General features: G+C 43.7%; 1 protein-coding gene and 1 long non-coding RNA gene across 12 annotated transcripts in view; both read left to right on the top strand.

The window, feature by feature from the left end:
* Positions 1–10,048, top strand: part of LOC131744773 (zinc finger protein 256-like) — a 38,665-nt gene extending 28,617 nt beyond the window's left edge. For 10 of the 11 annotated variants that reach the window (XM_067019851.1, XM_067019848.1, XM_067019854.1 and 7 more), the window contains one exon: positions 2,178–10,048. In XM_067019851.1, the coding sequence (XP_066875952.1) occupies positions 2,178–4,501 (2,324 nt within the window). In that variant the 3' untranslated portion in view covers positions 4,502–10,048. The remainder of the gene's footprint in view (positions 1–2,177) is intronic. The other variant, XR_010837859.1, reaches the window with a different exon arrangement.
* Positions 10,049–12,080: 2,032 nt separating this feature from the next.
* LOC136793089 (uncharacterized) overlaps positions 12,081–18,213 on the top strand; it is a 32,090-nt gene continuing 25,957 nt past the window's right edge. Inside the window, exon 1 of the long non-coding RNA XR_010837880.1 lies at positions 12,081–12,316. This is a non-coding gene — a long non-coding RNA (uncharacterized lncRNA). The remainder of the gene's footprint in view (positions 12,317–18,213) is intronic.

The following is an 18,213-nucleotide window of genomic DNA, read 5'->3' as shown; positions in this document are numbered from 1 at the left end:
GTGCTGTTGGATTTGGTTTGTAAGTATTTGGTTGAGGATTTTTGCATCTAAATTCATCAGGGATTTTGTTTTTAAATTTACTTATTTATTTATTTTTGGCTTTGTTGGAACTTCGTTGCTGTGTGTGGGCTTTCTCTAGTTGCGGTGAGTGGGGGCTCCTCTTCATTGTGGTGCACATGCTTTTCATTGTGGTGGCTTCCCTTGTCGCATAGCACGGGCTCTAGGCACACAGGCCTCAGTATTTGCAGCACACGGGTTCAATAGTTGTGGCTCGCAGGCTCTAGAGCACATGGGCTTAGTTGCTCCGCAGCATGTGGGATCTCCCCAGACCAGGGCTCGAACCTGTGTCCTGTGCATTGGCAGGCGGATTCTTAATCACTGTGCCACCAGGGACATCCTCATCAGGGATACTGACCTTAATTTTCTTCTGTTGTATTCTTCTTAAATGGCTTTGATATCAGAGTAATGCTGGTCTCATAAAATGAGCTTGGAAGTGTTCCTGCTTCAATTATTTTTGGAAGACTTTGAGAAGGATTGATATTAATGTTTTAAATATTTAGTAGAATCCCCAGGGTTTTTGTCTAGTCCTGGGCTTTTCTTTGTTGGGAGTTTTTTTATTATGATTCAATCTTCTTACCAGTTATAGATTAATTCAGATTTCCTATTTCTTCACGATTTTATTTTGGTAAGTTTTATGTTTATAGGAGTTTTATTCATTTCTTCTGAGTTATCCAATTTGTTGGCAAATAATTGTTCATTCTAGTTTCTTCTGATTGATTGTATTCCTGCAGTATCAGTTTTTATGTCTCCTCTTTCATTTCTGATTTTGAGTCGTCTCTCTTTTTTTCATAATCTAGCTAAATGCTTGTCAATTTATCTTTTCAAAAAACCCAACTCCTGGGCTTCCCTGGTGGCGCAGTGGTTGAGAGTCCGCCTGCCGATGCAGGGGACATGGGTTCGTGCCCCACTCCGGGAAGATCCCACATGCTGCGGAGCGGCTGGGCCTGTGAGCCATGGCCGCTGAGCCTGCGCATCTGGAGCCTGTGCTCCGCAACGGGAGAGGCCACAGCAGTGAGAGGCCCGTGTACCACAAAAACAAAAACAAAAACAAAAAAACCAACTCTTGAGACTTCCCTAGTGATCAGTGGTTAGGACTCTGCACTTCCACTGCAGAGGGTCCAGGTTCAATGCCTGGTCAGGGAACTAAGATCCCAGAAGCCATGCAGAGTGGCCAAAAAACAAAATAAAAAGTTAAAAAAAAAATGCCTCTTAGTTTTATTGGTGTTTTCTGTTATTTTTCTAGTCTCTATTTCATTTACGTCTGCTCTGATCTTTTCTTTATTATTTGTTTTATTTCTGCTAACTTTAACCTTAGTTTGTTCTTTTTCTCATAACTTGAGATATAGAGTTAGGTTGTTTATTAGAGATCACTCTGTTAATGTAGTCATTTATTGCTATAAACTATCCTCTTACAATTGCTTTTACTGCATCCCATAAGTTTTGGTGTGTTTTGTTTCCATTTACATTTGTTTGAATATTTTTTTAAAATTATTTCTTATTTAACCTATAGGTCGTTCAGGAGTGTGTCATTTAAATTCTACACATTCATGAATTTTCCAGCTTTCCTCCTGTTAATGATTTCTAGTTTTGTACCATTGTGGTTGGAAAAGATATTTAATATGTTTTCCATCTTCTTAAATTTGTTAATACTTGTTTTGTGACCTAATATGTGATCTATCCTAGAGAGTGTTCTCTGTGTACTTGAGAAGAATGTGTATTCTGCTATAGTTGGATGGCATCTTTTGTACATGTCTATTAGGTCCAGTTGGTCTTAGGTGCAGTTCAAGACCAACGTTTTCTTATTCAGAGTGGGGCATTGAACCCCTAATATTACTGCACTGCTGTCTTTTTCTGCCTTCAGATTTGTTTGTATTTGCTTAATATATTCAGGTGTTCCAATATTGGGTGGAAATATACTTGTAATTGTTATATCCTCTTGATGAATTGACTGCTTTATCATTATATAATGATCTCCTTTGTCTATTTACTTAAAGTCTGTCTTTTCTGACATAGTATAATTACCCCTACTCTTGTTTTGTTTCATTTGCACGTTTGTGGTTGGGTTGCCCCTTCCAATAAAGTGAATGTGTACCTCATCAGTGTTTCTTTGCATTCAGGTTTCTGGAGTGGAGAAGAGTATGTTGAGGCATCCTTTGAACAGAGTGTTTCTGTGGTAATGTCACAGGTCAGGACTTCCAAGGAACCTTCATCTTCCCAGAAGACTCACCCCTGTGAGATGTGTGGTCCAGTCTTGAGAGACATTTTCCGTTTGACTGAGCAGCAGGGAACACAACACAACCAGAAACTATTCAAGTGTAGGGCATGTGCAAAAGGATTTTATTTCAGTGCAGACACTCAGCAGCACCAGGAGCAACACATGCAAGAAAAACCGTTCATAATCGGTGTGGACAGGGCCTCATTTGTGCAAAGCAGCAATTTCCATGTGTCATGGGAGCTTTTTACCTGCAAGAAAGTTGCAGAGGACTTCCTAGCCACCTCAGGACATCTGAATCAACAGACCATTCACACTGGGGAAAAGCTAAACACAGCCACCCACTGCATGGAAACTTTACAAAGCAGAAAAAGTCATTGCTCCAGGGGAGAATGCAAGAAAGCCTTCAGCCCCAAACACACACTTGTTCAGGCCCAGAGTGTCTACACTGAAAGACAGTGTTTTATGTGCAGTGAATGTGGGAAAACATTCAAGTATAAATCCTCATTTGTTGTGCACCAGAGAGTTCACACTGGTGACAGGCTTTATGACTGTGGCGATTGTGGAAAATCTTTTAAGGGAAGCTCAGCCCTCATTCAACATCGAAGAATTCATACTGGGGCAAGGCAGTACAAGTGCAGCAAATGTGAGAAATCCTTTAGCCAAGAATTTGTCCTCATTTATCCTCAGAGGAGTCACACTGGAGAAAATTGCCACATTTGCCATCAGTGTGCACAATCTTTTAGCCATAGCTCCATCGTTTTTCAACAACAGACAGTTCACACTGGAGAAATGAGTTATGAGTGCACTGAATGTAGGAAGTCCTTTAGACGAAAATCTGACCTCATTGAACACTGGAGGGTTCACACAGGAGAAAGACCTTATGAGTGCAACGAATGTGGGAAATCCTTTACTTCTAGCTCCGCCCTCCGTTATCATCAGAGAGTTCACACTGGAGAGAAGCCTTATAAATGTGGGGAATGTGGGAAGTCTTTTACCTCTAGCTCTGGCCTACGTTATCATCAGAGAATTCACACAGGAGAAAGGCCATATGAGTGTACTGATTGTGGAAAGTCTTTTACCCAAATAAATCACCTCATTATACACCGAAGAGTTCACACAGGAGAAAGGCCTTATGAGTGCAGTGAATGTGGGAAATCCTTTAGCCACAAATCTTACCTGTCTCAACACCAGAGAGTTCACACTGGAGAAAGGCCTTATGAATGTAGTGAATGTGGGAAATCTTTTACCTCTGGTTCCGCCCTCTGTTATCATCAGAGAGTTCACACAGGAGAAAAACCTTATGAGTGCAGTGAATGTGGGAAATCCTTTACCAATGGACCGATACTCATTCGACACCGTAGAGTTCACACAGGAGAAAGGCCTTATGAGTGCAGTGAATGTGGGAAATCCTTTACCCAAAGAAATCATCTCAACATACACCAGAGAGTTCACACAGGAGAAAGACCTTATGAGTGCAGTGAATGTGGAAAATCTTTTACCTCTGGTTCGGCCCTTTGTTATCATCAGAAAATTCACATTGGAGAAAGGCCTTATGAGTGCAGCGAATGTGAGAAATCTTTTACCTCTAGCTCTGCCCTCCGTTGTCATCAGAGAGTTCACACAGGAGAAAGGCCTTTTGACTGCAGTGAATGTGGTAAATCTTTTAGGGACAGTTCCCAATTGAATCAACACCAGAGAGTTCACACTGGAGAAAAGCCTTATGAATGTAGTGATTGTGGGAGATCCTTTAGCCAGAATTCATACCTCTCTAAACACCGGAGAGTTCACACTGGAGAAAGGCCTTATGAGTGCAGTGAATGTGAGAAATCTTTTACTTCTGTCTCTGCCCTTGGCTATCATCAGAGAGTTCACACTGGAGAAAGGCCTTATAAGTGCAGTGACTGTGGGAAATCTTTTACCAATAGCTCCATACTGATTCGCCATCGGAGAGTTCACACAGGAGAAAGGCCTCATGCATGTAGTGACTGTGGGAAGTCCTTTACCCAAAGAATTCACCTCATTATTCACCGGAGAGTTCACACAGGAGAAAGGCCTTATGAGTGCAGTGAATGTGGGAAATCTTTTACCTCTCGTTCCACCCTTCATTATCATCAGAGAGTTCACACAGGAGAAAAGCCTTATGACTGCAGTGAATGTGGGAAATCTTTTAGCCGAAAATCTAACCTCTCTCAGCACCAGCGAGTTCACACTGGAGAAAGGCCTTAAATGTGTAATTTCCTTGTTCAGTGTAATGACATTGGATGAAACTGAGGCACTAGTTGTCCCATGCATCCAAACATCAGGAATAGAGATTCCTCATAATTTTCAGTTATGTGGGAAGCATGTGTGACTGTGTTACACTCTCTAACCTACCCAGGGCTCTTGATAGATTTATGTCACTGCCACTTTCTGTAGCCAGATCCATTTCACCTCTATAACCTGGCATGTCCCCACAGTGTGCATCAGTCACTACTGCAGCGTGCTCAGGGAAGCCAACTTTGTTCTCTCATTTGTGGGAGGAAATTAGGAATAGCCTGAACCTTTAGGATGTCCTCATTCCCTTTCTGACCAGCTTGGGCATGGGCCTGACCTACTATTGGCCCAGAGAACATCATATGAGTTCATCTGGCAGCTTGCAGAGAAGGATTACCATTTTCAGGGACACGTTGGTCTCAAGATACTTGTGATGAATTTTTCTAGCTTGTGAGTCACCAGCTAAAGAACTGCCAGCCATTGCTCGCAGATCTGCCAGAACATTGCTTTGGTTTGAACAGTAACAAAGACCTTACTGTTTAAGTCCTCTTTAATCTTGGACATTCTATTTACCAAGTAGGGTAGGTTATAAACAGATTTGGGCTCTCAAGCATGAAGGGGTGGGCAACTTTTATGGGGGTATCAAACTTTCTATGCCTCAGAGGAGACATTACAAGGGAGAAATTAACTTACCAGTTTTTGCCAAATTTCCATTTCTGCCCATGGCCTCCTAGGAAAGACTGCAGGTCTTTCTTGTCCTCATTTGAGGCCTGGATGCTATGAGTTTTAGGAGACTCAGAGGGCACCCTGAGGAGGGTTCAAGTGTGACAACCTCAGCTGCTTCTGGGAGCAGCATGAATTTTTTCCCTTGTTCACAGGGGGTGTCAGCAATGCTGAGGGAACTCTCTTCCCCAGGTCTTACAAAGAGCCAGGCAGATTTTTTTTTTAAAAGAGGGAAAAGGAGAATCTGTAGTCCACAGGTGTGTCTCTTGTGACCCAGGCTGCATTCCTGTTGACTCTGGTGGAAAGTCATTGCTCACTGTATTTGCTGTCTTTGAGGTAAGACCGACCCCCAGAGGGCATGACAAAGTGGAATGAATGTAGGATTGCCAAACCTATTTTCCCAAAACAGTTGGACATAGAGGTTTTTTTTTTTTTTTTTTAATCTTGAAACATTGCAAAAGCAATTTGTTACCAGATAGCTCTGACATATATATGGAACTGAAACCATCATTGTAGTCATGGTAATGACTGTATCTGTTACTGTATATTTATCTCATGACCTGTTATAATCTCTCTCTCCTTGCCCCTCACACCCCTTCAAGTAACCATTGATTTACTTTACATTATAATATATAACTTTCCATTTTCTAGAATTCATGTGATGGGAATCAAAGTATTTACTCTTTTTCCTGCTTTTATTTATGTTGCATAAACACTTGGAGAGTCATCAATGATATATAAGCAGCTCGAACTTTTTTTTCTAAGAAACATTCTTATCTTTGAATATACCACTATTTATCCATTCGTTTGCTTATGGATATTTGAGGTTTTTCTAATTTTTCACTACTGGAAAAAAAAGCTGATACAAACTTTGTGTATAAGTTTTTAATGTGGATATATGTTTATCTTCAGTAACTCAGAGTGCAAAGTTTGAGTGATAGGGTAGGTGAATGGTTAACTTAAACAAACTAACAAATTGTGATCTGAACTAATTATACCTTTTTCTTTTTTTGTTTTTGTTTTTTCTGGCCGCGCTGCACAGCTTGTGGGATCTTAGTTTCCCAACCAGGCCTCATCAGTGAAAGTGCAGAGTCCTAACCACTGGACTACCAGGGAATTCCCATTTTTTTCATTCTTACCAGCAGTGTATGAGGGCTCCATTTCTTCCACATCCTGGTGAATACTTAGTTTGTTCAATCATTTATTTTTTTTAAACAAAAGTTTTCACTTTATTGTATTGTACATATATGTCTTTCTACATAAATGGGGTAAAAGATAACATTCCAGGATATTAGTTTTTTTATTGGGAATGTGTTTTTTTTATTATTTGTATTTTTTATAGTCAATCATTCTTAATGTTAACCCTTTTTGTAAGTTTGTCCAGCTATCTAACTGTTGTTTTATTTGCATTTCCCTAAAGATTCATGATGAGCATTTCTTCAGATGCATATTTGCTACCTCTGTATCTTTAGTGAAATGTTCATATCTTCTGCCTATTCTATGAATTTTGGCTATTTTCTTCGTTTCACAAAAGAACAGTGAAACAGTCAAGTTGTATTAGAATTTCACTCATTTTGTGACTTTTTAATTTATGGAATAATTGTTTTTAACACTGGAATAATATATTCTAATTTTTTCAATTTTTTATGCTATGTGCAATGTAATGGACACATATACCATATACTTTTTGTTTGTTTGTTTGCGGTACGTGGGCCTCTCACTGTTGTGGCCTCTCCCGTTGCGGAGCACAGGCTCCGGACGCACAGGCTCAGCGGCCATGGCTCACGGGCCCAGCCGCTCCGCGGCATGTGGGATCTTCCTGGACCAGGGCACGAACCCACGTCCCCTGCATCGGCAGGCGGACTCTCAACCACTGTGCCACCAGGGAATCCCTACCATATACTTTTAATTTTAATCTGTGTCATTAATGTACTCTCCATCACTTTCTAAAGTCCAGACATTTAATAATACCACAAACCCTTGTTTAGTAGTGTTTGCCCATTTGCCTGGTCTATCATCATGGGGGTTGGTGGGTTGGAGCAGAACTCTTGGGGAGGAAGAAAAGATGGCATCAGGATGAACAGGGTGTTTTATGAGTCCCAAAGCCTAGCAGGACTGGAAATAGGGCAGTAATCAGACTCCCCAAGCTCTGGGTCAGGCAGCCTGGGTTTGAATCCTGATCCCAAAATATTGTGACTCACAGGCAAATGACCACCCACTCTGGGCCTCAGTTTCCCCCTTTGTAAAACAGGTATAAGGTGTGGCTCTACCAATGAGCTGTGGGAGGTGAAGAGCTGAAATGCCCATTTACTGTGTCATGGCTATACCTGCAACCTCATTGGACCTAGACAGCACTAGCCTCTGCCTGCCGTGACATTCCCTGGCCAGGCACCCCTCATTTTCCCCAAAGTCCCCGGGTACATTTGGGAAAGAAATGGGGCTTCTCAGAAGCCACTTACCCACCCACCCCACCCACCCGCAAGGAGGCAGAGGCTGCAGAGCACTGACATCTCAGTGTGGGTTCCCCACCTGGGAATCAGGGCAACTTGCTAGAGCTCCCTGAGCCTCAGTTTGCTGACTGACATGGAGGTGATGAGGCACTTACCTTGGTCCCTGTGAGGATTAATAAAAGTAACAAAACACTGAGTACCTAACGGTGCCAGGATTCCAGGGTTTGCTTTATGAACATATTCTCTTTAATTCTCACAACAACCCAAGAAAGTGGGAACTATTATTGTACTGCTGGGGAAATCCAGGGTCAGAATGATGTTGTGGGTTCCCCAAGGTCACAATGGACAAGTGTCTGATTCAAGATGCTGGATTCATACCCCTAAGTCTAGTTCCAGAGCTGGGGATGTTTAATCCCTTTACCTCAGCACGTGAAGCACTCATCCCTGGGCAGGCATGCACAGAGTTCCAAGGAGTCTCAGCTGCTGTTACCTTTGTTGGAATTGTCAACATAACCATTTCCCCACTTACCACCTGCCCTCACAGTTCTCACAGGAATGCCCTTGTCTGTCATTGCCAGTGGCCTCCCCCATGGGAGGTTTTTCTCTCAGCTGCAATTGCATTATGTCCAAAGGCCGCACCTTCCTCCCCTTTGAGCACAGCACAGAGCTTAACCCTCGAGAATCAGTGATTAAGGGCTGGGTCTCTCCACTTTCATCAGCGACTGAGTGACAGCCTCTGATGCCATCTAACATCCCAATATGAAGTTTGACTTTTTCAGGTGTTTGTAACCTTCATCCTGGAGGAGTAGAGACAGCCCAGCCCAGAGGACCTGGTACCAGGAGGTGATAATGGAAACCTTTGGGCTCCTGGTCTCACTGGGTAACAGCTCACCTCTGCTCCATTCATGGACCTGCTGCCTATTTGGTTCTGTCCTCTCTGTCCAGGACTGGCTGATTGAGAAGACCACTGGCATGCACCGTCCTTCTTCCCTGCACTCCTCACCATGTTCTGGACCGACATCCTCTATTCCAACCTTTCTGTCTGCACCAAGGGTCTTTTGGTAAAAAACACAAGTCCTCACCTGAGTGCCCAGCACACTCTAACCACATCTGAGGTCCCCATTCCAGATTCTATAGAAGGGGAACTGACTAGCCTAGCCTGGTTGGGTCATGTGTCCCCTCGGTCCAGTTAGCAGGGTCATGGGTGATAGGCTGCTTCAGAGAAGAGGGTGAGTCAGGCAGTACTTCTTGAGAACCATTTGCCATCAGTTCATCCAGGGTATCTTCTTAAACCATACAATCCCAGTTAAAAAGGCTCCTGGTGACTTCCCTGGTGGTCCAATAGTTAAGACTTCACACTTCCAATGAAGGGGGCACTGGTCCGATCCCTGGTCGGCGAAGTAAGATCCCACATGCCGCACAGCCGAAAAAAAAAGGTGGGGGTAGCTCCTGAATACTACACCGTTGTCCCTTGTTTCTTAAGGCCTGGACCATGCTCCTGTGCTGCTTCAGGAGATGATTTTAGAGGGTGCACAGATCCGACATCAAGTGGAATGCCTGGACACTCTGAGAAAGCGATTCTTTTTCCCTGCTCTTTCCCTTGCTGCTGTCAGGAGAAAGTCTTCTTTGTATATTGCTAGATCTCTATTGCCCACTGTTACTAATATTCCCCTCCCCTTTTTTGGTGCCCGAACAGAGACATGAAACTAATATCCCTTTTTAATAGAGGAAGCACCCGTGAGCATACCCCATGAGGTCCCTGGGACTTCAGAGCATTATTTTGATTTCATTGTATTTTCATGGTAAACTTCCACTTGTCCCAGGTCAAATTGGTTTTCCCAATTAGCAGAGAGATACAAATATTCTTTTTAAGATGCAATCTATATAAGAAAAATAAACTGTAGGTCATTTAAACTCTTTTAAATTGTAACACTGGCCACAGCCAAGTTCCTATAAGCACGGACCAGGTATCAGGTTTGTTGCAGGCACTGTTCAGACTGCATTCCTTGAATTCCAACATCCTGCTTCTGCAAAATAAGGAAAATACAGCCACTGAGTGAGTCCCTCAGAAACCTCAAGTTATTCAGTGTAGAAGATGTGCCTTCTTTATGAGGTGGCAACCTGTGCTTTCTTTGCTGCTAAAAGTCCTTTTTGTGGCCACGCTGCACGGCATGCAAGACCAAATTTTAATCCATTTTAATATTTCATTGCATTATATATTTTCTGTCCAAATTGATAATCAAGTTTAATATATATATGCCCCCTTAAATTATTCAATATGTACATATCAGTAAGGTGTGTTTCCAGGCTCACTACTATGTACTGTTAACCCCACTACAATTTTCTCTGCCAGAATAAGCTGTTGGATATATTTATAATTTCTTCTAATAAATACTTTTGTTATCCCTTTAAGTAAGCTTTAACTAATAAACTCTGAAACACTAGCATTTTGTTTGAAATACATAAAGTAAATGACCTCTTTTAATATTTTTATTCATAATAACCTTTCTATATAGAAACTTGCTTTATATCTATTTTTATTTAGAGGTGGTTTTTATAATTTCTGGTTTAATTTCTACAGTTTTCCATTTTCTTCAATTCTTTCACATTTCTTTGTTTTAATGTTTTTCAAACTTTTGTTTGTATTTCAGTAAATTTGCTTTAAATTTTTAAATAGAACTCTTCTTACTAGATTAATATTGATTTTTAATTTTTATTGCATATATGCATACCCATAATCTGTTAACTATAATATTTCAAAGATTTTTAAAGGATTCTCAGCTATATATAGGTCAACTTTCAGTATGAATATGTAGTTTTTCATTTTCTCTATATATAATTCATAAATATGTTCCTAAATTTACAGCATTGAAAATGCCAGACACATCACCTCACTTATAAATCTTTCCAGTATGTCTATAAAGTACAAATTCTCTTTCATTATGACAATTACAATATCATTTTCACACTAACAGAAATACCAATAACTGAAATTCAATTTTCCTACTTTTTCTAAAATTATTTTTTCATAATCATTTTTAAATTATAAACAATATACTCCCATTTTATGTTTAATTATGCATCTTAGTTCTCTTTTATTTCAAAGATTTGTCTTACATTCTTGTGTTATATTTGTCATATATATGGTGGCATAACTAGGTCACTTGGTATAATTTCCCACATTTTCTAATTGCATTTCTCTGATGGCCTAACATGTTCTGCATTGCTTCCAATAAATGTATAAATAGAGCCAGAGGCATTGATCAAATTCACTCTGGTCACTGTACTCCATAGGCAGGGCTGAGACTTATGACTGCATCACCAACAGATGCTCTGAAGTCTGAGTGTCTCTGCTTTTCAAAGTTAACGATTGATGCAATAAAAATTTGTATTCTGAGGCAAGTCAAGGATAATTTAAACATAAAAAATTTTCTGCGCTCTTTGGCCTCTTCTTTCCCCTCTACTGTGCATTGTATATCTGCATTGTGCATCCACCAAACCTCCCCATTGGCAGAAATACCTGCTCAACCATAAAGAGCAACATTCTCCTAGCACCAACAAGAAAACTCCTTAAAAGATAACATGCCTTCTTGATCTTGTAAGGTGTCACGATGACCCACCACTTTGTACTTACAGATCTAGATTGTGCAAACTATCTACGGCATTTAAAGTACAGCCCTCTGTCTATATAATTATAAACCTATATAACTGCTTTGACCTTTAACGACCAGAACGGTTCTTGGAGCTTTCTGAGAGGGTGTTCCCGGATTATAATCCCACTTGGCTTGAATAAAATTTTCCATTTCTTTCTTAGGTAGACCGATTAAGTTTTCTTGGACACTTCACACAGTGGGTCCAAATGTTATTAGGGTTTTTTCATCCAATGTCATTTTTCCCCCACTGGACTTTTATCTGTTGTGTTAGCTGTCCCTTGCAGTTATTTGGCTGAAGTAATTGGTTGGTGATCATTGATTAAATTCATTACTTTATGCGCTGTAGACCAGTCCCTATTCTACCTAATTCTTATCAGGAATTCTGCATATATAAAGAAGAAACTTTCCTAATTTTCTATTTGTTTACCCTAAAGTGCAGTCTGTACAGCAAAGTAAGGAAAATGCTTGATGCCTTCGCTTTCATTAGCCATTGTCAAAGTGTCCCTTAGATGTTTTGCACGCAATTTCCCAGCGCATCCTCGCTGTGGATCTTGGCCTTTTCTCCTGGAAATGGGAACTACATGACCCAGAATGATTTGCGTCGAAGGCAGAGTCCCTGAGCCAATAAAGGCTCAGGAAAAATGAGTTTCTGTTTGGGCACAAAGGGTCGGGCGGGACTTCCTGTCTCCTCCTCCAGGCGGCCATTTTAATTGGCCTTGGGCTGTTTCAGCTACGGAACGCTGGGTAGGGACGGAGGTGACGGGACAGAAGAGGTGCGAGAAGAGGGGCTGTCCCTGCGGCATAGAGGCGGGCCTGAGGTTCGGCGACGCCGCTCGGGGTGCCCAGCGCCACGCCAGGGAGAGGGACCGCCGTGTCCGCGTCCCGCTTCCTCTTCCGCCGCTACCGGCCCCGCCCCGCCCACAGAGTCCGAAGGTGCAGCGGCGCTGAGGGACCCGCCTGAGGTAAACGCTCGTTCTCCGGCCCCTCACCGTCCTCACCCCACGAGACACTAAAGCCCCGAGTGCGGGACGCCTGCTCACGTGCCCGCACCCCAGGCCGCGGTGTCTTGGACGGTGAGGCGGTCGTGGGTGGGGCCCTGTTTCAGACAGTGTGATGGCGCGTGGGAGAGGTTTCAGGTGGAGGGACCGCAGGTGCAAAGGCTTGGAGGTTGGATTGAGGCGGAAGGATTCGGGAAACCTGGGAACCATGTTCTGTCTGCAGGGAACGAACAACGTGAGGCGAAGCCTGGAATAGCAGGATGAGGGTTCTTCATGTTAGAACTCTAGAAGCCATGGGGAGTTTTAAGAAAAGAAATACAGGATCTACGTCAAAGGTTAAAAATTTCCCAAAAGCTGTTCAAAGGAAAAACAGGAGAGAGGCAATGAGTACATTGAGGTACTGGGAGGTTGAATCTTTGTTCAGGTTCACGCAGCGGGTAAGGACACTGATCATTAAGATTAGACCATCAGCCTGAGGTCACCTGGCTCCAGGGTCAGGGAAGGGTACAGGGAGGTGATCAGCACATGGAACCCCACCATGGATCCCTTCCTCCGAGGCCTGCCTCTTTGCACAGGTTCCCATGGCTGCAGAAGTTCTTGTAGAGTTCACACAGGTAGGTGGAGCGTGTCCCAGTCCCTCAGGGCCACAAACCCCACTCCTGTGTTCTCTGAATTGTGGTTTCCTGGGACTCTTAATGCTATCCCTCTTATTCTTGAGTCTGGAACTCTGGAGAAACTCCAAACCCATAGCCCTGAATCCATGTGAGGCTTTATATAGAAGTATTCTCATGATTGGCAACCAGTGTAAACAGGCATGGAGGGTTCTTCCAGGAACTGGTTCCAAGATTTCCAGATGTTTTGAGGTAAAACTGAGCAGGGATTGTTCAGGAAACGACAGGTCTCCTTTCTTTTAGGTGAGAACAAAGAGCAGGGACAGGAGTCAGTATAGAAATGGTTCCCTGAAAAGATGGATGTCTATTCTAGAGGTGAAGGGAGATTTGGATCAGAGGAGGGAGATGTTCTTACCAGCGTCTATAAACAGGCTCCATTTGGCTGTAAAGTGGAGAACAGACTGAAGTTGAGGGAGGAGGAGGGGAAAATCAGGGTAGAGGCTCCTATCATAGTCCAGGTGAGGGTTAATGGACCATAATGGTGGCTTAGGAAAAGTGGTTGGATTCTGGATGCATGTTTTTAAAAGGGACAACTAGATTTTTTTCTAATGTGAACAGTGAGGGAGTAAAACACAGGGTCAGAGATTACCCCGGGGTTTCCAGCCTTAGCATCTGTAGGGATGCAAACTCCATCATCTGGGATGAGAAAGACTGTAGTAAGTGATAGTCACTGGGGGCAACAAGAGCTTTGTTTTAGCCATGTTTAAAGTCTGAGGTGTATCAGATCACTGAGTGGAGGCGTGAAAGGAGCAGCTGAACACATAGGTGTGGAAATATGTGGAGGGATTCAGGATGGAGACATCCAAAATGTGGTCGGTACTCTTTAGACCATGATGAGTAAGCGTGGTGACATTAAGGAGGGGCAGTCTTCAGGTTACAGTGTAAAACTGTTAGGTGCCCAGGAAAGGGGGGGTGGTTTGTGGACTCAATATCTGGCTTGAGTACTTGGGTCATGGTATTGGGCTTCACAAACAAAAGTGAGGAAGGTAAGTGGCCATAAAGGGAGGTAGTGTTGGGGACAGCATAGTGTGGCAGATGACTAGACATTCTGAGAGGCCAATGGAAATGAGATGGATGCAGAAGCTTAGAAGTAATTGAGGCAAGATGACAGTCAGGCTGGAGCTGGTGCTTACTTCCCTATGGATGCTCCAGGATTTTTTGATGACTTTGGTGTGCTCTGGCATGTTTCATTCGGCCTGGAGGATAAGATCGGGGGAAAATGTGGTCATATGTGAGCATCAGTAGGCCTGGGGTGGGCCACCAATGGGCTAGGCTTTGAATGAGGGTTAAGTGGATGGAGGAAAGTTGTGATTGGTAAGGGAACAGCAAGTACAGCATAGAAGTAGAATAGGGCCATGGGTGTCTGAAATGAACAGTCGATTCTGTGTGGCTAAGTCTGAGGTGAGGAATGGAGCCTGTCAGGGAGGCCATTATAGAAGATTTTGGCACTGCCACTGCTAGTGGGAGCCATGGAGGTCTAGAGAATTACTGGATCCCTTATGAATTTGCCAAGCATACTCTGGATGCTGTCAGCTCAGTTGTGGTGTAAGGCCTAAAATTAACTCCCAGTATTATATGCTTCCTTGGCATGTGTTGAAACTGGCAGGACCTCATATGGCCTGAGCAGCAGTTCCCCACCTTTCTCTGCTCCAGTGGATAAGGTCTCCTAACCAAACAACCCTTTTAATAAAGGGGACCAGGTATAATTCCTGCTTATCCCTTTGTAGTGAGTTTCAGTTCCCTGTCAGCCTTTTGGAGTTATTCAGAAAAGGAAATTGCATCCTCCCATGGAAACCAGGGGCACCTTACCCTCTTGATACTACAGTGCTTTTGTCCCACACCTCTTGGTTGTTCACTGTTTTCCATAGTGTAACTCCATGTAGCCCTGTGTGGAATGTGGTATCCTCCTGTTCCAGGCTGTGGGTGTATATGATTAATAAGATGCTGCTGATAACATCTGTCCAGTGTCAGGTGCCCTAACCCTAGGCAGAAATCCCACCCTCACCAGTGTAGTGAAAAGGAGGTGATCAGGGCTTCCCTGGTGGCACAGTAGTTAAGAATCTGCCTGCCAATGCCGGGGACATGGGTTCGAGCCCTGGTCTGGGAAGATCCCCCATGCCACGGAGCAACTAAGCCCACAAGCCACAACCACTGAGCCCTTGTGCCACAACTAGTGAAGCCCGCGTGCCTAGAGCCTTTGCTCAATAAGAGAAGCCACTGCAGTGAGAAGCCTGTGCACCACAACAAAGAGTAGCCCCCGCTCGCCTCAACCAGAGAAAAGCCTGCGTGCACCAACAAAGATACAACACAGCCAAAAATAAAAAATTAAAATTAAAAAAAAAACTCTATTAAAAAAAAGAGGTGATAAAAATACTTCAACGTGTGGGAAGGTCAGGGATATGCTTATAGAGTGGGATGGTGAGGTGGTGGTCGCCATGGGCATGTCTAGATATGAGGGATGTGCAGTCTCGAGAGTGATATGTACATGGAGAGGAAGTATGTCTGATGGTCCCAGGTCCCTGTTATTGGGACTTACATGACTTTGATCACACCAGGGGTATTGCCTGGCAGGAGGGTTGGATGCCTCTATGTCAGGCCCACAGTTTAAATATCTGTTTGTGCACCTGTCTCGTGTTGCTGACGGCTGGACCCAGTAGTCATTGGGCCCATAGGGAGACGATAGCACCAATGGCGCCAGGGCCTAGTTTCTCCTGTGACTGGGGAGATTGGGAGGAGGATAGACATAGAATAGATAAATAGGGGAATTGATTGTAGGTCCTCTTGAGAGAGACTTGTTTGTGATTTCATCTGTCCCAATCATGACGGGGCAGTGTGACTTTTGAAGATGTGGCCATGAACTTTTCCTTGGAGGAATGGGGTCTCCTTGACGAGGCTCAGAGATGCCTGTACCATGATGTGATGCTGGAGAACTTGGCACTTACAACCTCCCTGGGAAAGGCCCTCAAACCCACCCCTGTGCCCTGAGCTAGTCTCTGCCCTTTCTTTTTATCCATTGGCGAGTCTCCCCTTCTCACATCCGGACCCTGGGCACTGCTTTCTTCCCCAGTTCCCGGAGTAGGTGTTGTGGTTGGTAGGGCTGAGGTGTGAGCGCTGCTGTCTCTTCTCTTTGACAGATCCAGCACCTGCTACCCCTTGCCTTGCAGGGATGGATCCAGAGTCAGGAGTCTTGTAGGCATGAATCCTACCTTGTTTACCCTCTCCATAGCCAGGTGAATTTTCCAGATCCAAGGCACCTTTGTACCCCAGGTTCTACTTCCTTCACCTAGCTAACATTTCCTCATTCTTGCTTGTGCCAGAAATTGCTGTTACTGACCTGGTCACTGTTATTATATGGACCATGGGCTATTCTTGCAAGGTATTTCTCTGAAGTTCTTTTTGTAAGATTTAATTTTATTTCTTGTGCTCTATCTTTTTGGCCAGTGCTGGCTGCTTATCTGTCCTGTCTTTACTTTAGTAATTTAATCATCCAGGTTCTGCATAGCTGCTCATCAAGGGGGTGAAGTGGAGAGGTTCACAGAATAGAAAGGACTCCAACTACAGCAAGGACTCATACATAGTCTGGCCCTGATAAGTGGCACCTAGGGGAGGGCGTGATGTCAGGGCCATATACAAATCATGCCAGAAAGCTATCCTCTGACTAGCCTTTTGGTGCCAGTCACAGTGGCGGCCACACCTCATTTCTGCCTGTACTTCCCCATTCTTCAGTTAGCCACCTTCTCAACTCTACTACTTGTCACTTTTTATTTCCAACATAGGGCTAATTCTCATCTCCCTGGACTCCATCTCTCAATACTTTTTCACACTGGTCCGTCTGCAGTGCTGTACAACATTGGCCTATACCATTTATGTCATGAAGTGTGCACATTCTTAATCCTTGAACACCACCTGCTCTGTTGCAGTTGGATTTTCCTGAGCCTGGATACAACCTACTACATAGTACTCATGTGTCACCACCAAACAAGGTCCTGCTGAAAGTTGTTTGCAGAATGAGCTGTAGGCCCTGCCTCTTCTCTTTGTGTCACTCCACATGGTTGTGTTCCTCACCTTGTGAGGCCTCCCCCATTCTGTAATCTTTAAAGGCCCAGTGCTGCTAAGCAGCCGCATCCTCAACTTGAACCCAACCACCTTGTCTTGCAAGCAATCCCATGGAGTCATCCTTGGATTTGTGAGACACAGATTTGTACTGGGGATTTCTCCTTGCACAGAGTCAACGTGTACATCTCCAGCAAATGCTGGAGCAACAACCTGCTTTCAGGTTGTTGGCATGGAGAAGAGGATGAGGAGGCACTTTCTGAGCAGAGTATCTCTGATCAAGGAAGCTCACAGGTCAGAATTGTTAAGGCATGTCTGTCTCCCCAGAAGGCCATCCTCTATGAGATGTGTGGCCCGATCTTGAGTGACATTTTTCACTTGGCTGAGTACCAGGTAGCACGCTGTGGGCAGAAACTACACGTGTGGGGCGTGTGAGAAACCATTCTATTTCAGAGCAAATCTCCATCACCAAAATCAGCACACTGGAGAGAAACCATTGAGAAGTGATGTGAGGAGAACATTGTTTGTGAACAGCTGCAAATTCTATGTATCAAGGAAGCCCTTTACCTTTGGGGATGTTGGGAAGGACTTCCTGGGCAACTCAGGATTTCTTCACCAACAGGCCACATGCACCTGGGAGAAGTCAAATAATGGAACTGAGCGTGAGACCCCCTTTCCAAGGGGAAAAAATCATTATAAATGGGGAGACTGCCCAGAAACTTTCAGTGGCAAACACACTTGTTCAGCACCAGAGAGTCCTCACTAGAGGGAAGATGTTACACATGCAGCGAATGTGGGAAGTCATTTAGCAAAAGCTCCCATCTCATTAGACATGAGAGAGTTCACACTGGAGAAAGGCCTTATGAGTGCAGTGAATGTGGGAAATCCTTTAGTCAAAGCTCTAACCTCATCACACATCAGAGAGTTCACAGTGAGAAAAAGCCTTACAATTTGGGGAATATGCTGAATTCTTTACCTACAGCTCCAGTCTCTTAAAACACTAGACTGTTTACACTGGATCAAGGCCTTGTTAATGCAATGAATACGATAAGGCCATTAGCCCAAGGTTTTGACTCTGGAACCACAGATTTCAGAAGGAAAAAAACATAGGTACAGGGATGTACAATTTCCTTTTTC

Source organism: Kogia breviceps, chromosome 18 (assembly GCF_026419965.1).
Source record: "Kogia breviceps isolate mKogBre1 chromosome 18, mKogBre1 haplotype 1, whole genome shotgun sequence".
NCBI classification, from domain to species: Eukaryota; Metazoa; Chordata; class Mammalia; order Artiodactyla; family Physeteridae; genus Kogia; species Kogia breviceps.
The sequence above is the reverse complement of the archived record's forward strand: the minus strand, read 5'-3'. Positions and strand labels throughout refer to the sequence as shown.